General features: G+C 44.1%; 1 protein-coding gene across 2 annotated transcripts in view; it reads right to left on the bottom strand.

Moving 5' to 3' along the window:
• Positions 1-24126, bottom strand: part of FZD3 (frizzled class receptor 3) — a 50638-nt gene that overhangs the window by 7695 nt on the left and 18817 nt on the right. The window contains exons 2-4 of one of the 2 annotated variants that reach the window (XM_085218272.1): positions 21048-21138; positions 15075-15271; positions 12242-13259 (exon numbers count right to left, since the gene is read on the bottom strand). In XM_085218272.1, the coding sequence (XP_085074398.1) occupies positions 12242-13259; positions 15075-15259 (1203 nt within the window). In that variant the 5' untranslated portion in view covers positions 15260-15271; positions 21048-21138. The remainder of the gene's footprint in view (positions 1-12241; positions 13260-15074; positions 15272-21047; positions 21139-24126) is intronic. The other variant, XM_085218271.1, reaches the window with a different exon arrangement.

Raw genomic sequence — 24126 nt, 5'->3', positions numbered from 1 at the left:
CTGCTCATTTCCCAGCAAAATGCAGCTGCATTTCTCTCTGTAAAATCAAATTATTTTTTCAGTTCATTAGAATCTCGCCTGTTTTACTCCACAAGCAAATGAGGATCCATGCAACCTCCCTGGCTAAGGGGCAGCACAAGCTGAAGAACTGAGCAACTCCAAGCAACTGTGAACAGCCAAGCTGATGTAGCCCTGATGTAAGAGCTGGTGAAGAAGACAGCCCATCCATCCTTCAGCAGCTTCAGAATGGGTCAGGTCTGTGTGAAAAAGTCACAGCAGGCTCTGGAGACGTCCGAAAGAAACTGAAGGAAGCTGTTCTGGCTCTAAATGCCAGAAGCTGCATGGCAACGCTGTTCTGAGCAGAATAAATACCAACATTCAGGTCCTGCATGGCAGAATGGCTGGGAGCTGTCACACCAGAACACTGATGCCTTTTGTTTCTTGCTCTCAGTTGCACTTTCCTGCTTACTGCAGGGACACAAAAGATCCATCCATTAACTTCGACCGTTGGATCACAGTAAAACATTTGTCAGAACAATTATGAGAAAACATTAGCAAATATTCTCCGGAATTACTTAATAACTACCGAGTTGCTGTATGCCCAGAGTGGAAACTAAAGCAGCGTGTTCAGTCTGTGCAACTTGGGCCAACCTGACCCAAGCTAATAATAAATAAAGCAATGCAATAAAAGCCTTCAGATTACCACCTCGATAGGCTAGAGGCCATTCTGGAGGAAATGTTCCCAGAGATGCCAGGCGTTGGCTCCAGCAACACATATCTGTCTCACAATGCCATCCGCATCCAAAGCACTTTTTTATCCCCAAGAATTCAACCTGTGTGCCTGAGAAACCCATCCTTATGAAACCTGCCTCTACAGTACCTCTGAAATACAAAGCATTATATTTTAGAAGGACTTTGTTTGAGTTTCTCTGCCATGCTGAAATTATTCACTCCATAGGAGGTTGTGGATGCCCCATCCCTGCAGGCATTCAAGGCCAGGCTGGATGTGGCTCTGGGCAGCCTGGGCTGCTGGCTGGTGACCCTGCACATAGCAGGGGGTTGGAACTGGATGAGCACTGTGCTCCTTTTCAACCCAGGCCATTCTGTGATTCACAGAAGATCAGCACTGGTTTTCAGTAGAAGCTTTTATCTGCATCGGAGCCTCATCATCTACTATAAGAACAGCTTTGGGTAACGCAGCAGAGGAGCGGCTGCCACAGGGCTGCAGGCTTCTCATCACCCATCTCCTTGAAAAGGGCTCCCACAGGACAAGCAGAAAGGTCCTGACTCATGGCTGCAGCCTGACACCTCCCCTCCAACGCATCCACCCTTCAGGCCCTGCGGTTACTCACAGTGCAGCCAGGAGCTGCTGTAAGCAGGCGTGCTGCTGGCTGCTCCTGCCTGCACCAGGTCCTGCAGCTATCTTGTGCCAATCCTAGGATTGCTGATCTGCAGCTTCAGGAAACGACCGCTGGGAGAACAGGCCAAGGGAAAGCTGCGTGTCAGAGAAGCTGTTGGGACGTCGTGCAGTTGGTGGCTTTATCTCGAAATGAAAGACAGCGTTCAATCGCAGCAACTGATTTTTTTAAGCGCTAGCAATGGTTTGTAATTAGAGAGACTGCCCAAGTGCCTGTGCTCTGATTTGTACCAGAAGCTCCTGCTGCCATTCAGAGAAATATAGCTTCTCCACTTCAGATATTAGCACTTCACTTGGAATTAAGCAGCGAGTCCAGAGAACAAACAAAAAACCGAATGGACCAGAAAATGAGATTCCTGTGACAACTCCGCCACTGACGCTGCATTTGGATTAAAACCTCTGCAGCATTAACATCCACTTTGGCTTTATATTCTCCTTCTTGAACATATTCAACCCTTGCTGCAGCAGCCAGCAACGGCACGTGAGCCCACTCAGTTCTGCAGCTCCAGCCCTCAGCACCTGTGTAATTTTCTCATTTCCAATTGTGCTTCATGCATGAGCACGATGCCACCCTGCCAGCACTGCCTTAGACTTTAGCAGCTATTTTCAGTGCTCCTTACAGCTTTGGAAAACTAACTGCATCCCTTCTTACCCTTCTTCTGCAAGGCTATGCACACCCATACATCCTGCTTGGGTTTCCTTAGGAAAGCCCTACGCTTTGACCACAAGGCTTGGCTACGTGATGCCCACCGCTTCCAACCTCAGCTTCTCTCAAACAAGAGCATGGAACACAGAGTTATTCATATCACATCTCTACCTAAAAACTGCTCCGAGTTCTCTCTCAAAGCAGCTGCTCCAGGATTAGGGATGAAAGTATTTTTGTGTATTAAAGCTGAGAATCACAGAATGGTAGAATGGCCTGAGTTGAAAAGGACCACAATAATCATGTAGTTCCAACTCCCTGCTGTGTGCAGGGTCACCAACCAGCAGACCAGGCTGAGCACATACAATAAAGCATTTTTAGAAAGACAAGTCCCAAACTTCAATTGTGAATACTGTGTGCTCAAAGCATTACCTCTGATTTGGGAATGCTCTCTATTATCCTCCTATTAAGTACCTTTCTATTTGCAGACTATTCTGAACTTCATTCCATGACACCACTAAGCAATCTCTCAAAGTGCTCACAGTGGAAGCTGGACTTTGTTGCACACGCTGTGCCCTGTGGCACCACAGATACAGTATCTGGAATTACAATTTCCCGGAAAGCCAACGAAACTGCTGTCAGTGGTAAAACCATCAGGGCTGTCTGTTTCAAAGCAATTCACTCTTCTGAGACCGAGGTTTTAAAAGCGCCTTAAAAATAACAATACAAGGAAAACACAAGTGAGAAAAGGAAGAAAGGTAGAAATGCCATTTAGCATCTCTGAGCTGATAAGATCAACCCCACAACAGCCAAGAAACACCAGAGAGCACAAGGACAGCCACCCGACTGGAACTCACTGCGAGGCAGAACGATTAGGCACACAAACACCGGGGTTGAGCATCTGCTGAGATTTTGGCAGAAATGTACATCCATCCCAACCAAAGATGTTCAACCCAAGGAGGCTGTGGATGCCCCATCCCTGCAGGCATTCAAGGCCAGGCTGGATGTGGCTCTGTGCAGCCTGGTCTGCTGGTTGGTGACCCTGCACAGAGCAGGGGGTTGAAACCAGATGGTCATTGTGGTCCTTTTCAACCCAGGCCATCCTATGATTCTGTGATTCTACGATACTTGCCAGCTGGCCCACAGCCATTTTGGCATGGCTGTCCAACACCTCAAAGCAACTTGGAAACCCAGTGAAAAGAGTCAGAATCATCAGTGAATGCCTGGTGCCAACCTGTGCAACCCAACGTCGGGGGTTGGACTCCAGGTCTCTTGAGATTCTATGGTTGTGTGAAGTCAGAGCTCCTAACTCAGTGTTTTTCCTAGCCTTTTAATAGCAGTGAAAACTCAATGGAAGAAAGAGTGCTTCCTTGATAATCAGAACTAAAGGCTGTTCTAGATACGAAAGCCACTTATTAAAAAGAGAACGGAGTGAAATTGAGAACTCAAAAACAGCAAGGTCTGACCTCCTTTGACAAATCACAGAAGGAAAATAGGAAAAAAAGGTGACCTTGAGCAGTCACACATAGGTACACGGACCACTCTGCCTGCCTAAAGATAATGGTTGAGAAATCAGCACTTCCCTTTGTCTCTAGCTCAGTCAATCCAATTAGGAAAAAAAAAAAAAAGAAATGACTCACATGGATGAAATGATTGCTTTCACTCAATATGTTAATGCACTGGAAATTATATGCATGTGAAGGTGAGATAAGAGAATATGGTGCATAGTCTGTCGGATTAATCAGTCCTAGATGTGCACGGAGACAGCACTGATATTAGTAAAGCTGAAGAGAATTCCAGGAAATTAGATAGAATATACAATTTTTCCTGGGCATTCAAGGCAGGAGGAGTTACCCGAAGCACTGCTAGGACACTGAGTAACCCTGGGCTGAACGCTGCTTTTCAGAGTCGGCATTGATTTGTTTTTGAAGAGAAGCGCAGCTCATCATTCCCATTTGCTCGGTCTCTTCTGAGTAAACAGCAATAAGGAAAAGATGTTTTTATCTCACCTTCTTTTTTTTGAGGGCAGAATAATTGAATTGAATTGAATTCAACGAGAAGCAGTTCCTTAGGGCAGATTTAAGCAAATCCATTACCTCTTCTAAGAGGAATTCTAAACAACAACTAATGAAAAAGAGGGAGGAGAAATGAAGATTTATAGACATCTCTAAATCTATTCTCTTTATGCCTGTGCCACACACAAGCGGTCTAAGACATCTCTTAACAAAGCCTCTTTTCTCTACCCAGCTTAGTGCACTCCCCCATATGTTTCTGAAGGCCCACTGTAACACAGATGGTAGAACAGCTGAGATTTGGTATTTAAAATATCATGGCAAAACCCCTGATTAGTAGAGGAAACAACAAAAACCGGAAAACGCACTGTATTGCTGCAAACTCAACTGGGGAAACTACCCAGCTTCATCTGCGGGCCCAAAGAAGCAGAGCCTACGGCACAACAACGACTTCTTGGCACTGTTTTTGCTAAGATGTCTGCAAGCCCCATCTTTTCTTCTCTTCGGTCTGCGTGTGCAATTGTCCTAAAGCACTTGTGCGTGAAAATAAAGCCTGTGTCAACAAGGGTTACCCTTCACCCACAGTGCAGCCATGGGAAAAGACATTCTGCTACGGGAGCGTTTCGGAGCCGCACGCAACTCAGCTTCACCATCGCACAGTTTAAATCCCCAGCACACATTCAAATGCCTAGCAGTAAGTCTGGGGGGGGGGGGAAAGTCTGTGCTGTGTATGGAGAAACCAAACCCAAGCACGGGCTGCAAAACCTGGGCTGAAACGTCTAGCAGTTGAGCAGTGAGGGAATGAAGGCAGATGAGTGCACGCTCCCATCGCCTGGCTCACAGCCTACCAGCTCTTTACCACCAGCGTCGCTTCTCGGTTGGCACCTGCTTGTAAAAGAGCTTCCCTGTGTTGAAAGGGTTCTGCAAGAAGCCAAGCGTGGTCTCTGGTTTCAGTGCTCCTGCAGTGTGTGTTCAGGGCACCAGGCAGAAAGCAAAGCAAGGACCAACCCGTGCCAAGTGGGAATTAAATGCACTTCAAAATGGTCCCCCCGCCCCCGTTATGTGGGCAGCTCTACAGAGGGATGCAAACCAGGCAGATAAAGCACCTTGTAACTGCTGGCCAACCAGGAGTCTGAAATGAAGAGATATTGATCTCAAAAGTTCATTTTGACACATCTAGAGCCACCTTGGAAATTCACAGTAAAAAAAATGGATCGGATCAAAAAGTGTATTTGGGAAAAAGGGAAACAAGAAACCTGACAAATTCCTGATCCTAAAGCTGAGATAACTGCTAATATTGAAATCCAGCTCTCCAAAGCTAATTGTCAATTAATGCATTAACTGCAATCTATAATGCAGTATAATTTAAATGTTAACAGATATATATTAGCAAGCCTGTACTTGGCTTCCCTTGTGCCTGTACCAGATACACAGAACTGCCACCGACAGGGAAGAGGCTCCCTCCACAAAACATTCCTTCTTTTTAAGCTCTTGGTAGCTTAGGTAACCACCATTAATCCTCTCTTTTCTCCCTGACACCAGCAATAAGCAGAAGTGAGTGGGTGAGAATTCCCATCTTCAGAAAAAGCCCATCTGACACTGCTGCAGAGCAAGGCTGGCGCTTGGAATGAGACAGATCAAGCAGAGGGGGAAAAAGAAGTCGGGAGAGACTATTTGTGTTGCTGCTAGAAATGGCAGTTGGCTCTACATCTTCTTAAGGCATCCCTCTTAATAGTCAACTGCTTAAAAATATCGTGGCGGTTCTAATTTTTTAAGGCCAAGATCGTAAGGAAAATAGAAAAGACTTCAGAAGATAGGCAGGGCACAGGAACTGCTTCAAGAACTCGGTCAGAAGGTCAGCAGCAAAAACAGCTGTGTTGTGCTCAGGGTTCGTGCGAAAATCGTCTTCTCCATCAGTAATGGAAGCACATTTGTATTATGCTTAGCAAAGCAAAATGATCTCTGTGGGATTCCCAAACACAGTCCTGTGTCCTTCCAAGCACTGTGGTCTTAGATTCTTATTTATGTCTTCTTTACCAAGAAGAGCAAAAAGCATTTTCTTTCAGGATCTAGAAAGTGTTTAAAGGGTGTTGATGCATATCCTCAATCTGAACAAGAAAAGCTGGAAGAAAAAAACAAGAAAAACCCATCAAAAAAACCCATCCCAAAACCCAACTTCTGTTCTTTCTGTCTCCAAAACATCCCTAGAATTTTCCAGCAAAAAATCCTAATGATATTAGGATACATCTAAATAACAACAAATGTGACCTCTTCAACCAAGCAGTACATCAAGCCAGGGTACAGTTCATCAGAACACAAACCAAGCAGTACAGCAGTGCCCCTATCTCTGCTTCAAAGCAGAAAAGGAAGCTAAGAGAACCACCTCAGCCAGAAACATCTGGAATGGGCTAACTGAATGGTGCTCAGTAACTCTACTTTCCATCTTCACACTGATTTCAATCTAGTATATGCCTAATATTTTACCTCTGAAATTGCACTGGCTTGTATGAAGTCAAGCCCAAAAGCTGCAGAAATGTACGACAAAGAGATGCAGACAGCGTGCAAATGCTTAGTGCTGCTTAGGTTAAATATGCTGCAAACAGTGTGGATATTCAGCACCCAGCACAAAACCGAGATCCTAACAGGAAATACAAAAGAAAGTGAGTTTCCAATACAAAACCAGACTTTGCAGTCTGTTCTGAACTTAGCCTGCCAGCAAGTCTTCCCCATCTACGGTGAATCAAGCGTGCTACCCACATCTCCTTCCATCCTCCTAATTAACAGCTATAAGATAAGCAGGGAGCACTGTGTTTACTCTCAGCAAGTTAAGCACCAAAGTGTTTCAACCCAATGTGTTTTGCCCACGTGGTTGGGCAAGTTGTGAACATCAGATCACAAGCAAAGATAATTCAGAGCGCTCGGTTTCATTTCTCAAAGACTCACTGGGATAGCAAATGCCTTTGAAATAGTTTTTTTCCTCTTGCTTCTCTTTAACATCTAAATTAGATGTCTTTCCCACCAGCACAGCACTCAGCCCAGCCCTGAGGCATTTGAGAAAGCTGTGGGGAGTCTGGGTACGCTCAGATCTAACAGGAATGTATCTTAACTCAAGACCTTTCTGATTTTGCAGAATACCTGATTTTGTGGATCAGTCCAATTAACCTTTTCAGGCCAAAACTACTTCACACAGTTCAACTATCAGAGTAAGAAAAGAGGTAAAAGTTTTTAACGTCACAGTCTGCCATCCCAAGAGAGCAAGCCCAGACTGACCATTGGAATGCTGACTTTTTGTAAGAGGAACGTACATTGCAATCAATCAGAGAATCACAGAATCACAGAGCAGCTTGGGTTGGAAGGGACCTCAAGGATCACGAAGCTCCAACCCCCTGCCACACGCAGGGCCACCAACCTCCACATTTCATAGCAGCCCAGGCTGCCCAGGGCTCCATCCAACCTGGCCTTGAACACCTCCAGGGATGGACGGGGCATCCACAGCCTCTCTGGGCAGCTGTTCCAGCACCTCACCACTCTCATATAAAGAACTTCCCCCTGACATCCAACCTAAATCTTCCCTCCTTCAGCTTAAAGCCATTTTCCCTTGTCTTGCTGTCATCTACCCTTTCAAAGAGTTGAACCAACCTTGGAGACAGATTTTCCTCAGTATCTATTTCCCTTTGTAGCCAAATTTTTTGTCAGTTTTAAGACAAATGTCCATAGATGGGAGTAATCACTGTGTCCCAGGATGATTGCCTTTGTCACTCCCAAGAGGAACAAAAAGAGGAACCACAGGGGTTGGGATGAGATATCTGTAGGGTCCCTTCCTTCTATGGTTCTATGAAAACTCTGCCAATCTCCTTTGTTCTTTGTACATCTACATTCTGTAGATGTGATTATCTTATGATTGCATTCCTTGATTTTTTGCTTCAATACTGCACCTTACCTTGATGCAAAAATGGTGCTACACTCTCATGAAAAAGATCATACATCAGAGATACATCCTCCAGGTCAGAATTTTAATGCACACAGCCCAGCTCAAATGCTACATGTTCATGGTGGGAATAGGAGGCCCTATGGCTGTGCAAACTGATTTTATTTTCCACTACAGGAACTCTCCTTCCAGAAGAATATCCATGTTTTTTGAGGCCAAGCATACATTTTTTTTTATGGCCATGAATGGAAAGTGAGGAATCAACATAAAATTCAGCTTCTCCTTTAATATTGGTGTGTTGAAAGTAAATTACAAAGATGTAATTTGCCCCTCGAGAACAAGAAGAATGTCCCCACAATGTTGAGAATGGAGAGGAACAGGTTAAGGCACTGTTAGGCTGCTGTGAGTAGGTATTTCAGAGGAGTGATCCTGACTGGAAACTGCAATTACTGTAATGGTCCTTCTAGCATAAAATAATTATTTCTGGTAATAAGGTATTCAATTTGTCATCATTCATATTGAAAGAAGGATGATCTAATATAAAAGCTTTAATATTTTAAGCTAAATTAAGAAATTTCTCCAGGCTGATACTAAACTCCCCAAAACCTGTCTAAATGCACACATGAGCCTAATGAGGTTCAACAAGGCCACGTGCAAGGTGCTGCACTTGGGTCAAGGAAATCCCTGACATGATACAGTCTGGGAGAAGAACTTGAGAGCAGCCCTGCAGAGAAGGACTTGGGGGTCCTGGCGAACAAGTGGCTGGGCATGAATCAGCCAACAGTATCCAGGGCTGCATCAGCAGAGGGTGGCAGCAGGGCAGGGAGGTGATTGCCCCCCTCCACTCTGCCCTCGTGAGGCCCCACCTGCAGTACTGCGTCCAGGTCTGGGGCCCCCAGTACAGGATGGATGTGGGGCTGTTGGAGCAGGGCCAGAGGAGAGCTGTGAAGATGAACAAAGGGCTGAAGTGCCTCTGCTATGAAGAAAGGTTGAAGGAGTTGGGCTTGTTCAGCATGGAGAAGAGAAGGCTGCAGGGAGACTTCGTTGCAGCCTTCCAGTACAAGAAGGAGCTTACGAGCAGGAAGGGGACCGGCTTTTTACATGGTCTGATAGCAATATGGCAAGGGGGAATGGCTTCAAACTAAAAGAGGAGAGACTTAGGTAAGATGTTAGGAGGAAATTCTTTACCCAGACAGAAGCGAGGTTCTGGCACTGCTACCCAGAGAGGCTATGGATGCCCCATCCCTGAAGGTACTCAAGGCCAGGTTGGATGGGATACTGGGCAGCTTGACCTAGTGGATGGCAGCCCTGCCCATGGCAGGGGATTGGAACCAGATGGTCTGCAAGATCCTCTCCAACCTAAGCCATTCTATAAAGTTGATACCCACAAAAACAGTGCATCTCTCCTGTCATGGGGAAAGTACAACTGCATTTCTTGTACGTACCATAAATAATTACTTCTCAACACTCGTTTTGTGTTGGGTTTTTTTGTTGCTACAGGATACGAAAGAGAACAATACTCCCTCCACTCAACTTCTGGTGGATTAAGGTCTGTGCCCTCACAACCACAGCACAAGAGGGATGACTGCTGTCTGTTTTTGGCATTTGCTGCCCAGACTAAAGCTGCTACCTGACCTGCAGCAGCCAAAAATTCTAGAGAAACGTGAGCACCAAGATGTGTTCATGAGGAGAGCTGCTGCATGCTTTCAGAAAACCTTCCCATGCTTCTTCATCTCTCCCAGGAACCAGAAGTGCAGACAGAAGGCAAGCTAAGATAACACTAGCTCCAGTTTGCCCTGCATCTTATCCTCAAAGAGAGGGAATATTGGAATATTTTCATATCTTTGTGGCCAAAAAAAAAAAAAGCTTTCATTAATATGCACAAGATTTACACTGCTCAGAGTAACAGAAATAGCAGGAATGGCGTGGATTTAATTTTATCAGGACAGACAGCAAGTAGAAGAGCTAAACATTTTGCAAGGTAAGCAACAAGTGCCTCCTAGACCCCACAAATAACACAGTGATATGTAGCCAGCTTGACCCCAGAAGCACGCAGGTAGCCAGAAAATCAAAGCATAGAAGTCTCTATTTGCTTTCTCTAATTTGGGATCTTTCAGAAACAATTTTGCCCATTTTAAAGCACTCAAAGAAATTTGCCCATTTTTCACTTGAACCCCACTTGCTGAGGCTCACTCTGGCTTGGCAGCAGCCAGGAGCATCTGCAGCACGATTATCTCCTGCACAAGGAGCCACCCAGGAGAGACGTGCTGTATCAGCTGCAGATTCCAACCCCCCATTAGCGGTTCTTCAGAATGATTTACTGTGGCATCATCCTGTGATGACAAAGCTGAAGCAACGGTTGAATGGATCAATGAATTTTTAACCTCAGATTTGCTGCTGTTGGACAAAGCACACCTACACAAGCAGCAAACTCCAGTACAAACCCAACTGAGTTACGCACAGAAAACCCCTATACTTACTGTGGAATCAACTCAGCTTAGGATAAACTTTTCTTCAAGCATGACAGAATTGAAATTCAAACATTTGAAAGTAGAGTTAAATAACATTAAGGCTGAGAAAAATACCATCTTATTGCTAAGTGAGTGACACTCTCTAGAAAGCTTTAAGGTTCCTCTAATTTAATAATTTATTTCACTTGCACAAACTAAGTATAAAATGATTTCTCCCCACTGCTTTGTTCATCTGCTGCAGTTCTACGTCAGGATAGTTTAAATGGAGAAGCATGTTCAGCTGAAGAAAAAAAAATGGAATGGGTTAGAAGAAAAACCTTTCTAACACTCCCTAGGGTCTATGGGTCCTTCAACCCAATTTGACATGAATGAAAGCATTATTGTTCTTTTGACTCCTGCTGAGCCATTATGTGAATGGTTTGCTAGAGACTTGAGCAGCCTTTTACACGTTTTAATCTTCTACAAACCAGGATTCTGGTGCTGAGACATCAGAAGTTTCAACGTTTAAAACAGTTTTTCTTCTATGTTATGAGAAAGCAATATACATTTCAGACAGACATATGGAAGGGCATTTGAAAACAACGAGTGAAAAACACATCTCTCTCTTTCTCTCTTTGTATGCATTAATCAAGTTAACATATTAAAAACTGCAGCAATGAAGAGTCAATCAAGCAAATGAAACTGAACACACCCTCTGACAGATATTTCCTGCCATAAAAATGCTCACACATTGGATGGGAGGGAAGAGTCACACCCTAATAAAATGTAACAGAGAAAACAATAAAAAGGGTTAAAAGGTAATAAAAGGATTATTATCAAGCTACATAAACTAAGCCAAACCTCAAAGTGATATTTTTCTGCATTAAAATGTGAGCCTTGATGATCCAGCTGGTGTTTCAACTGCTTTAGAGACAAAATACTGACTTTAAAAATCTTTACAGCACCACGTAGACGGTCGCTGTACAGCCCTTCTGAATTAAAGTTGCTTTTGAATAAGTTGCAGAAGAAGTATCATCCCAAATCCAATTCACCACTTTGGCTCAAAAAAAAAAGGAAAGTAGGATTTGAGTAATTAACACAATACTTCATCTACAATTCTAATAGCATAATAATGAAGTAAATGGTGGGCAGCTTGATATCTAATGCTCTTAACTGCCTCCTGTCCCTGCGACAGCTCAATTAAACAGCAGGCAGGTACACGTAATTTTCTTTACAGACAGAACTGAAGAGCTGTAAGCTCTGACTTTTCTCAGGAGACATTTCAAATCAGATTTTACGTAGTTGTTTCTGACATGTGCATGGATTGCTCTAAAACAAGACAGAATGTGTAAGCTGATCAAGGCAACAGAACTGGGAAGACCAACAGAATCCAGAAAAAGCAGTAAGGAGGCTGATTACAGCTCAGCTTAAATGCCAAAACTTCTACCACATCTCTAGAGACCAACAATAAACTCACTAAGATCTGTTCACCAAGTTGGTTTAAAACAGCATCTTTATAACCTGTGCAGGTTCTACACAGCCAAAAAACACCAAAGACATTATCTATAACAAAGAAGTACCAAACAGCTGATGCAAAGCTCCAATTTTCCAATCACACTTAATCTTCCAGAAGGTCTAAGTCTTTATCCCAATAACTCGAGCAGGGCAAGAACTTCCCTTATGGGAATAGCACCACTTTCAATAAAGATGACAATAAAGTCTTAACACAGCCCCACAACATCCAGTTTCTGCACTGCTGAACACTTCAACACTTGATATTGATTTCCTCACCTGGTAAGGACACGGGATGTGATATTCCCTGCAGCGTTCTTGAATCCACGTCGTCTCCCACACCCCTCGATAAGCCTGCTCATAGAAATAGCAGCCAATTACAACCAACAGTGGCACGAGGTACAGAACACTGAACACGCCAATCCGGATCATGAACTTCACTAGCTTGTCCTGGTTCTCTTTTTCTAATGGGATTTCAATGCGAACCCGATTGAGAGAGATAATGCCAGCTAGCAGAAGGGAAACTCCAACAACAACATACAGGCAGAGGGGTGCAAGTACAAAGTATCTTAATGCATCCACATCATAGAGGCCAACAAAACATACGCCGCTAATATTGTCACCTTCAATTTTATTCATTGCTAAGAGGACGATGGTTAGAGTTCCTGGAATGCCCCAGGCACTGGCGTGGAAGAGCAACGCTTTCTTCTCGATCGCTTCACTGCCCCATTTTGGCACGGCTGCCAAGAACCACGTGATGGTAAGAATGACCCACCAAACACTGCCAGCCATGGTAAAGAAATAGAGCACCATGAAAAGCATGGTACAGGCTTTGTTGTGAGAGCCCTGCGTCACCGTGGAAGCCTTGTACTGGGCAGGACTAGACGCGTTACACGCTACTCGGTCTTCAAGCAGAAAGCCAATGAAGAAGATTAATGACACCATCATGTAACAGACGGCGTAAAATATTATCGGTCTTTCTGGATAGCGAAATCTTGTGACATCGATCAGAAAAGTTAAAAAAGTAAACAAGGTAGCAGAAAGGCAGACGATGGAGATGACTCCGATGAAGTAGCGAGCAAAGGAGAGCTCTTCACGCCGGAAGTACATATTTGGACAAGGAGGGGAACAGTCCCGTACCCTCAGGAAAGAGTAACCCAGATCGGGGTCTATTTTCAACTCTCGAGGACACCAGAAACCATAATCCCTCTGTACCGCCATGGGGGCCTCTTCTGTGGGCTCCCCGCCCAAACTGAGGTCAACAAGACGAGGATATGGCTCATCACAATCCGGGAATCTAGAAAGCAAGAAAGAATGATTTACAAGAAAGGCACGTGCAATGTGCAAAGGCTACTAGCCTCATTTACTTGTCTGACTTCAGGCACAGTGACTGGAAAGAAAACAGAGACAATCCACATAAGAGGTAATCCACAAATCACTACACCATACATAAACAAGCTTTAGAACTTACTGTCCCAGACTGCAGTAGATGTTGAAACTATAAAATAAGTGTGAAAATACGTGTGAAAATAGAGAAACAAATGGATAAGGGGAATGTTGAGGCCTTAAGCATAAAAGTGAAGATACACAATTCACGTCAGGAAGTCTCTACATTTAGCTTTACTGTGTCCAAGGAAGAATGATTTTATAGAGCACTTAAAACCCTTTCCCTAAACAACCCTACTAGCTGCTATCAGGCAGGATACCACACCAGTTAGACCAAACATCCAACTAGCATTAATACTAGCATTAATACATTGAAATTAGAATGAAGATATTTCTACAATTAGGGCAAGGTGTGCCCTTACTTTCAGTAAGTTTGGCTGTTTGGTTCCTCCCTCTGTTAGACATTACTGCCTCAGCAAGCGCAGCATAAACTAAACATGCTTGGTTCTCTGCCACAGTGCATGTTTTGGTGTATTGACACTAACAAAGCATGAGTAAAACTTTCAGAGTTTTATCTCCCGTTTTGAAATTTCACTACTGACGTTGGTCTTAGGAGGACCTATAGGGCCCAGGCATCTGTTTGCAGCACAGACAGAGCAATCTTTGATTCTATTATCAGGACCTAGAAACATCCTCTGACTTACTCTTTGCTAAAACTAAAGCTTTTCTTTGTTTTCTATTCTTTCCTATTCAACAATAAGGGAGTATTTCTTCTGATTGCACTCCTGAATGCTATTAGCTGTTAAGTCATTATTTAAAAAAAAAAAAAAAAAAAAGCACTAAGAGAATGTTTTCCATTTCAGATACATAATTTCATATAAACTAGAACATCATGGAATACTTTGCTGTAACATTATTTCTGTAATGTAAAGCTGAAAACATCACAGAATCACAGAATCACAGAATCACAGAATTGTAGGGGTTGGAAGGGACCTCTAGAGATCATCGAGACCAACCCCCTGCCAAAGCAGGTTCCCTACACCAGGTCGCACAGGTAGGCGTCCAGGCGAGACTTGAACATCTCCAGAGAAGGAGACTCCACAACCTCCCTCCAACATCTTTCCATACAACATGAGGCAGACCCTCTGAAAACAGAGCTTTGAGATCTTAGATGCTCGTTGAACCCAGCCAGCTCCCCTCAGAAAAACTGACCCTTCATCTCCAGGCATATATAGCTTTGCATGCCTCTCAGAAGAATTTAGCGCCGTGTATTCTACTTTGGTATTCCAGAAAAAGCCAGGTCTGCATACATGATGAGGAAAATAGGTATATTCATTCATTAGGATGAGAACATGTATGCACTTCTTACAGCAACTGCATATCTAAATTTTCAATTAATCTCTTGGGAAGATGACAGAAATATGAATCTAGTTTCCTCATAGAATGGCCAGGGTTGGAAAGGACCTCAAGGATCATGAAGCTCCAACCCCCTGCCACAGGCAGGGCCACCAACCTCCCCATTTCATACCAGCCCAGGCTGCCCAGGGCCCCATCCAACCTGGCCTTGAACACCTCCAGGGATGGACGGGGCATCCACAGCCTCTTGGGCAGCTGTTCCAGCACCTCACCACTCTCATAGGAAAGAACAATATCTGTTTCAAATCATAAAATATCCCAGAAGGTACTAAAATTTCAGTCCGGGATTGTGAAACAACAATTCGCTCACCTGGTACACTCCATATCCTCAGGCCAAGAGACTCCAAACATCTCCATGAGTTTGGAGCATTCGCTGTATGCTCTTTGGCAGAGTCTGCGACATGGCAGAGTGACACGGCCATACTCCATGCACACAGGAGCGTAGAGGGCACAAAGAAATGGTCGAAAATCTCTGGAACATTCCAAATTCACCATCGGATGAAATGGCTACAAAAGAAAAGAGAGAATTCAAGAGCTTTAGCTAGCAGTTTTGTAGAACACGTCAGCAGTAATTTGATTCATGAGGATTTAGGGCTTCCACAACCATAACCATAACCTTCTTTTCCTGAACAATGCCTCTTGGAAGATGTGATCATCATAATGCAGCACTTAGGTTTTTAGGAAGACAGGCAATCAAGAAGCCTGGGGACAACAACAAAGACTCACAAGGGACATTTATGTATGCAATCTGCATCAGAATCAATGGGAATTAGATAGCTAAACACCTTTGAGGATCCCAGCTTAGACTAATATTCTCCAATAAACATCATGTGAACTTCTTTACGTTGCTTGTTTAAATGACAGACGTATTGTGAACTGCTAGCTGCTTATTTAGTAGCATAATATGAAGAACCTGCATTCAATTGATGAGACACAATCTGGGTAATACTGGATAATGCAAGACTCCTTCACAGTACAGAAATAAAACTGATTTTTTAAGATACAGTTTATTTTACTGATTAGATCATCTGAAAATCATCTATTTCTTGAATTATTTTCAGGAAGGCTAGGTTCTTCGTTTTGATTGTTTCTACAAGATGCAAACACAGGACATTTTCCATTACATTCTTTCCTCATCATCTTGTCTCCTGTTGAAATCTCAGCTCTATCAGCAGGGTGTATCTGCAGGCAGAAAGCAATCCCAACATGTGTGCTACCTCAGGCACATATACTCACAGGCTACAAGAATACAGCTGCAAGCACAGTGAAGCTACAACAAGTATGCCTGTCTTTACCTAACCAGAAAGCATCGGGAAATGAAAGCTTGAACAAAACTAATCAGAAAAATAAGTGGTATCTTGTGCTACTTGTTGTCTGATAACAGGTTCAAGTAACAGTGATAATGGTGATAGCTCCTTGGAAGCACTGAGGGAAAATCTATCACAATTAGCCAACATGCAGCTGTAATTAAGCATTTTGAAAGGTGAAATATAAGGAAAGAAACAGAGCAGGGATTTACAGGCTCGTGAAAATTGGTGCACGTTGATAAACCGTGCTACCTTCTTACTATCATGTGGCACTATTTTAGGGCAACCAAAATGATCCCAAGGATGGAACACCTCTCCTATGAGGACAGGCTGAGAGCCTGGAGGAGAGGGGGCAGTGAGAAAGGGCACAGACTCTTCAGCAGGATCTGCTGTGACAGGGCAAGGGAAATGGTTTCTCACTGAAAGAGGGAAGATTTCAATTGGATATAAGGAAGAAGCTGTTTACAATAAGGGCAGTGAGGCACTGGCACAGGTTGCCCAGAGAGGTGGAGGTGCCCCATCCCTGCAGACATCCAAGGTCAGGCTGGATGGGCTCTGAGCGCTGATGGAGCTGTGGGTGTCCCTGCTCAGTGCAGGGCATTGGGCTAAATGACCTTTAAGGGTCCCCTCCAACTACATAGTATCAAAACAAATTAGAATACAACAAAACAGTGTAAGAATTATTGAATTATTCCACTACCTCCAAACTGGAGAAGTAGCAGAGGCATTTTAGTAAGCCACTTCTTTTCCCTAACTTATATTTCAGACAATAACTTGAAGGGGAAAGGTGACAGTTCTTGGCCAATGGCAATACTGAAAGGTACACTAATGTGAACTCTGGACAGATTTTTCTAACCAGTCCATTACATTCATCCCAGCCTGCTCTGCACAGCCTTGCAGGATTAACAACACATTTAATCTCCACTCTGTGCTGCATGGGCAGGACACGATTGAAATGGCTATATATAGAAAAATCTAAATCTTACTGTAACCAAAACTGAAGAGTAAGCTGCTTTGAGAGCTGGAAACACCCTCTGGGTGAAAAACTTCCTCCTAATATCTAACCTAAACTTCCCCTGTCTCAGTTTAAAACCATTCCCCCCTGTCCTACACTGTCAGACTATCTTAAGGTGGGGACATCCACGTGCACCTGGACAATCTGACACAAGATCCATCCTCTGATGGGCACAGCAGACAGCATGCAGGCTCTGTGCAAACTTGCTCCCATCAGGCATGGCAGCTGGAAGTTGGGTAGAAGACACTAGAACATCTGAAATAACACAAATATAATTGAATCTCCACTGGCAAAGTTCCTTGTACCCTAGAGGGTATGTTAGCTGTGCTTAAGGTTCTTTATCACTGCAAAGAGCAAGTCTGGTTTTGAGTATGGTCTTGCCAAACTCCTCAAAAGACAGTACAGATAAACTAAGGCCAAACAACATGAATGAAATCTACTTAAATAGGTATAATTTCATAGGACTGCTATACTACAGCTGGCTGTTTGTTTCTCAGCAGTTCCAGGCCTCTCTCATACTGTCCTGCCTTTTGTGCAAATGGTGATAGCACCAGGAGGCTGTGGATGCCCCATCCCTGCAGGCATTCAAGGCCAGGCTGGATGTGGCTCTGGGCAGCCTGGTCTGCTGGTTGGTGACCTGCACATAGCAGGGGGTTGGAACTGGATGAGCATTGGGGTACTTTTCAACCCAGGCCATTCTGTGATTCTGTGATTCCTTGGAAGACAGGGGAAGAGAAACTTCCTTGCTTTTGATCAGCAACAGCAGCATTTGTGCCTGTAGGCTGCTCAGTCTGTAACTCTGCTCAGCCTAACTCTAAAATTATCTTACTCCTCCTTAGCAGCTCCTAGGATGAAAAGTCAATTCCAGACTACAGATTATGCTTTTCACTGTTAAAAAGAAAGCCAAGAAGATTAAGAGACATTTTTATGATCTTGCCCAGGGAAGCAGTGCAAGTTGTAACATTCAGCCCTACCCCACTTTGGTGCCTGACAAAAGGCTCTCTGTTCAAATGCGTTGAGCTTTTGAAGAATGCAGGTGGAACAGCTCAACACAGAGAGCAAAAAGGGAAAGGACAAGAGGAGATGCAACAGTCAAACAAATTTCTGTAGTTCAGGCCAAGCCAAGGGAAATCCAAAACAGTGAAGAAATTAATGTTTAAGATGAAATGAACGCTTGTGCTGCTCCTGAAGGCACTTAAGCATTTAAAGCATGCCAGATCACATAACTGAGCAGTATAGTTGAAGCTGCACACTCAGTGTTTCTTCTAACTCTGAGACAAACCATGCAAATTCCCTCTAGTCCCATGATAACAACTGCATTCCCAGCTTGGTTCCTTCAGGCTGAGTCAGTACTTGCATCCCTCCTGTGCAATGCCATGCAGGTGTTGTATATCAAATAAAATGCCACATTCACATATCACTGCTCTCCTCAGAGCAGTCCAACTTGCACTACAACCTTATCTATCTCTTCTTTCCCTCCTTCCCAGAATTCTCTTTGCAAAGTCGCTTTAAGAAATATCCCAACTCATTTGGTGTGGCCCCAGCTCCTTCCCTCCCTACAGCTCCCACATGCTGAAAGGACAGAGCCTGCCAATGCTGTAATGGCCATCTCCCACCTTTGTTCTTTTGCTTTTCAGGAGGAGATGAAGGACAAAGGAGAGCCACAAAGATGGGCATCAGTTTTTCCTCCAAAATATATATATTTAGCAAATTCTCACTTGTGCTTACAAAGCAAGAGCAACAGTGGCAGCTATAACTACATCATAGAGCTGTGGTATTTCAGGCTTCTCACAGCACTGAGAGATAAGAATCCATTCTACCTTTCATTTGACACAGCAGTAGCCATTGAGCTGCCCTGTTGGGAAGCAGCAATTGTAAAATGGAAACAAAATTACGTTGGTGACCTCTCATGTTCTTCTTGGCTAGATGCTCCTTTCTCTCAATATAAAAACCAAACAGGAAGCATTCTCATAAACTCACAGAAGGAAGAAGGGAAGTTTTCTCCCCGCAGGCTTGTGGGAAAGGAGCGATGCTCTGACTATCAATTACTGCTGCAATCCTCTGGTGGAAGCAAGTGCCTCAGGGCAGCCACACAGTCTGTTCCTTCTGGCCCACGTTGCCCGTTGTTTGAATTCAGCTTGCTATTTATTGGAAAAAATCTTCAACTGTATCTCAAAGCACCCAGGCAGCATTGCTGTCCAGGCCACGTCCCCAGGAGAATCACAAATGCTGCAGTTGCTGTCTTCAGATAACTGCTAGTTAGAGAGCAAACACATTATTGCCTCCTGCTTTCGGTAACTACACTTCTCATCCTGAGTGGCTGGCACGGCTCTGACAGCACAGCAGCTCCTGTGAATGCTCTCCTGAGACTGTTTCAGGCAGAATTGGTTTTCTTGAGACAGTGGCAATTTGTTCTCTGATGGTTCTGACCCGCACGCTCCTCTGAATCTCTCTAGGTTTCCTGGAGCATTTACCCCCCAGTCATGCTGGTTCACAAATGTAACCTGACATTAGCAGTGAGCTGCTCCAAGTTGATGCTCCGAGCTGAACAACAGCTGCAGTGCTTAAACTGCTGATGCCAGCTTCAACTGAGGCCCAGCTTCAGAGCCCTGACCAAACCTCATGAGTGCTTCCTAAAAATGAGGCGTGCACACAGACAGCACAGAGCAGTGGCATACAAGGAGCAGTGAGTGAGGGCATCTCTTCAGAAAGCACAGGAGATGTGACAAAAACTCCTTGTTCTCCAGTTGTGCCTTGAGTTGGATAGCACCCCACTGCCATCTAAGCGATGGGTGCAGAAAGGCCAGGAAGGCACACTGGGTATGGGAGGGTAAATTAATTTCTTTTGGAAACAATTTGCACTTGCTCACCTTAAACGGATTATGAAGTGCAGCTCCACTGCAGAGGTACTTCAGGTTGTTTTCGGAAGGCAGCAGACTAATTTATTTGTCAAAGTCTGCTTTTAATGCACAGTGCCAAGATAAATTTTGGGCAGAACTCTTAGCATAATCTACATTAAGAGCTTACCTCACTGTTAACTTCCCTGTCTGGAGAAACTTAGGAATTTTATTTTTAGCTTTGCAACGTGATAAAGACATGAACAAGCAAAACAGAGTCACATTTCTGGCCGTCTCTGGTTAGTTTTCCTCCAGAGCAGGGATAAGGGATGTGCCCACACTTTCTGTGTGAACCTTTACAAAGCACACAATCCAATATCCCACATGACAGGGCAGCAATCGTGCCACCCATCCTAAGCTTTCCGGTCTGCACACAGACTGCTGGGGATAATTTCTCAACTACAGGAGAAACAAAGTAGGATAAAAGATAAAAGTAGTTAAAGACAGAAAATGACATCTATCTCTGTCTGTGTGACTAAAAGGCAAAGCCATCTGTTCTTGTTCTTTAAAGAGGTCTCTGCTTCATTTTAAATTCCAAAGTTCCTTTGGAAGACACTGAAAAGATGGCACCCATCTGTCAAACTGCACTTTTCCTCAATGTGATCTTTACATTTTAAGAACTGACGGATGCAGATGGGTGGCCCTGGTAACAAATTCCATTCGCAAGAAGTGTTAGTTTTTATAAGACAGCTGAGACTGCTTGGACTTCCTCCTTCCTCTCCATATGCCTGCTGTGATGGGCTTGGGAGAATTCCAAGGTATTACAGAGAAATAAACATGCAGCCCTTTGGCCAGTATTTTAGACCATTAAGTTAAGACACCATAAAGCACGCTTGCCCAGACAAGCAAGAAACTATACAGCAGGGGCCATAAGTCTTGACAGAACCATAATTTTAATTTAAATAACACATTTCTGTATCCTGTGGTCAAAAAGACAACCTTTCAAGTACGAGCTGAGCGCGATCGATGCTTTGATGACTGCCGAAACAGGCTCCAAGTGCTGCTGTCACTGCGGGAAGGAGAGAGATAGCCATTAAGAGAAGTGGAACATTAGTGATAACAACCTTTCCTCTCCCTCAGCTCCGCCACTGCAGCCTGATCTTCACGTCAGGGACTGGAGGACTATTTCTGCCAACTCGAGGGAGGTCTGTCTTCCTTGAGGAGAACAGGAATGAAGAGTATAAAAATCCACTGCTGGCACAGCGCTCGAAAATTTATCATGCTGAGTGAAGGAGGAAAAACATTTGGTATGAAGATTTGTCAGAAGACTTGACACTATCTTGAGAGAGCACATAATGGAGTCAGCAGCCAGATCAAGATCTTTAGAGTTTAAAAAAGGGAATTTCTAAAAATAAGAAACATGAGAAAAGATACGGTTAAGACACAGCCAAGCTTCAAAACCCCCAGCAGTGCAGCTTTGCCTTTTTGATTTTCCTTCCATCAGCCAGAATGACAGCGTCTGCCACATAATAAACAACATAATGCCACCCTGCAGAATAAAAGCAGACCAGTTGGATTTCTAAAATATTATGTAAGGAATACTGAACACTTCTACTTCAGTTCCACAAAAGCTTGATGGCTACTCCTTGTCCAACAGCAACAGTTTCTTACGCATCTGACACAGCAGAATATCTAAGAGCTCAATACTACAAGGCAGCACAAACCACTCAGATGAGAAAGGAGGAAAACTTATGTTCACTCATTCAAGCCAAAGTGCATCCTGACAGATTAACAAGTGTGTCACCTCCCTTAAAATGTGCACTGCAGAGCTGTCACTGTCAGTCCCCTTTACGACTGTGAATTAAGGACAAATTAAAGTTGTCATTTCAGGCACTTCAGGCTGCAGGCTCACAGTAAGCCTACGTTAATGGGCCTCTGCCCTTTCCCCTGCCACTAGCCTACTCCACTTCAGTCTGGGCTTAAGACTGACTTAAACTATCCACAAAACTCACCTCAAAGCTGTACGCACTGACTTTGAAACAGGAGCAGCGTAAAGAGCCAGGACAAGATCCAGAATAATGTGGCGTTTATGTGTCAGAATCTAAATATTCTTCCTGTAGGCTCAGCACACAATTTTATAAGGTCCATCAAGTCATTTTGTCTAAGGTGAGCTTTTTGCAGGTGCAGCGTCTCAGCAAGCTTCCAGTGAGTTTCAGCAAATACCCCTGCCAGAGTCCATTGCCCCACAGCCAGCCACATGCTGCACATGTTACAAGGACATGTGTAAGTCAAACTCTAGAGCCTTAGAGCAATAGCTCCAAGAGACTGAAGACAAAGACTTCTTGCTATGGCAGAGAATGCACAATGGCACTGTTAGAGGCCAGGAGCACAACCTTCTGCAGACAGAAGACCACAGAGGAAACACACAAATGATTCAGGAAGCCATTTGCTGCTTCCCTGGTAGCCAGGCTGCTGTGAAAACTCTCACAAGCCAAAAACCTGGTTTCATAGATAAGAATGTAATAGCAAATTCATCTCGAATAATGTTAAGGTTTGAGCTGTATTTCACAGCATTCTGTGAAAGCAGGAACAGCCATTCAAAATCCTTCACTCCTCACTTAGTGATGTTACCATCAGCATCTCCTTGGGGATAGGTTACATGACCACATTTTGTTCCTATGAATGTCCACAACAAAGTAAGAAGAGACTCTGCCGGGCACCTCTCCTATGAGAAAAGGTTGAGAGAATGGGCTTGTTCAGTTTGGAGAAGAGCTCTGGGGAGACCTCAGTGTGGCCTTCCAGTACTTGAAGGGAGCGCAGAAACAGGGGGGGGAACGGCTGTTTGTGAGGGTGGATTGTGATAGGACAAGGGGGAATGGTTTTATAGTGAGACAAGGGAGGTTTAGGTTGGATATTAGGAGGAAGTTTTTCACACCCAGAGGGTGGTGAGGCACTGGAACAGGTTGCCCAAGGAGGCTGTGGATGCCCCATCCCTGCAGGCATTCAAGGCCAGGCTGGATGTGGCTCTGGGCAGCCTGGGCTGCTGGTTGGTGACCCTGCACATAGCAGGGGGTTGGAACTCGATGAGCATTTTCCTTCTCAACCCAGGCCATTCTATGATTAATACTATGAGAACTACTCTGAGTGGCAAACAAAATCTATCTATAGAATGCACACTCTTATTTTAACAGTTATCTCAGTAAGACAGAAGTCCTCTGTTGTTTCTATACACCAACAAAAACACACAGACACATGCACAGTTCAATAGGAGGAGAGATTTGCATCTTCTGGCCTCAAAATTAGGGTATTCACAGAGCATTATTTAAAACCCTTTGTCTACAACTTGTCAACTACTTCTTTCCTTCATGATTATTTTCCAGAAAGGTTCCACTATTCCGCTATTAATCTAGTACACTAAGCTTGGTTTTGGTGCAGATAATTGTCAAACTCAGCAGGTTGTTTCACATGCATGAATAATGCAGGATTGATTTTATGGACAAACTCCAGAGCCCTGCCGTCCCCTGCATGCATTTATTAGCACAGGATCCAACTCAGCTGAGGCTGCACCATCCCAGTGCCAGCTGAGCAGCAGCTTCTGCTCCATCTCACCAAGTTCCTCCAGCAGAGCTGTTGGGTTACCCTCTCCCTCATACGCCAACTACACTTCCTGAGTATTTTGACTGAAAGGATTCATAGGGGATTCCATCTGGTTCCGTGATTATTTTAGCCATTTGTTAACCAAAGAAACAGAAAGCTGTAGTACTTAGTAGTGTTGACAAGCATTCACTGGGGAGACATTGGCAGATGATATCATCTAGGCTTTATTGAGGAAACTTGATATATTTACCTGGATACGTGATTAAAAATACACTGCCAACAGAAAGAGAAGCCAACACAGCAGTGCACCTCACCAGGGCTCCGTGCAGAATTATCCTGCACTGGTGGCTGTGCTGTCAGCAACTACAAAGGTGTTACCAAAATCAGAGGTGATCAGGCCAGCTGAATTGCTGGGTCAACTTTGTACACGTTGACACTGTGCAGGAAATTCTTCCTGTGTGCTGTCTTTAATGCTGGACACAAACACTGGGAATGAAGAGGCATTTTTGGAAGCTGTTGGTCTCTGAAAAAAGAGATTTGTCATTTATTATAATTCCCCCCCCGTGACTCTGTATGTTCTGATCAAATCCTGAACCCAGTCATTGG

This window comes from Meleagris gallopavo, chromosome 2 (genome assembly GCF_905368555.1).
Source record: "Meleagris gallopavo chromosome 2, MGAL_WU_HG_1.1, whole genome shotgun sequence".
Classification (NCBI taxonomy): Eukaryota; Metazoa; Chordata; class Aves; order Galliformes; family Phasianidae; genus Meleagris; species Meleagris gallopavo.
The sequence above is the reverse complement of the archived record's forward strand: the minus strand, read 5'-3'. Positions and strand labels throughout refer to the sequence as shown.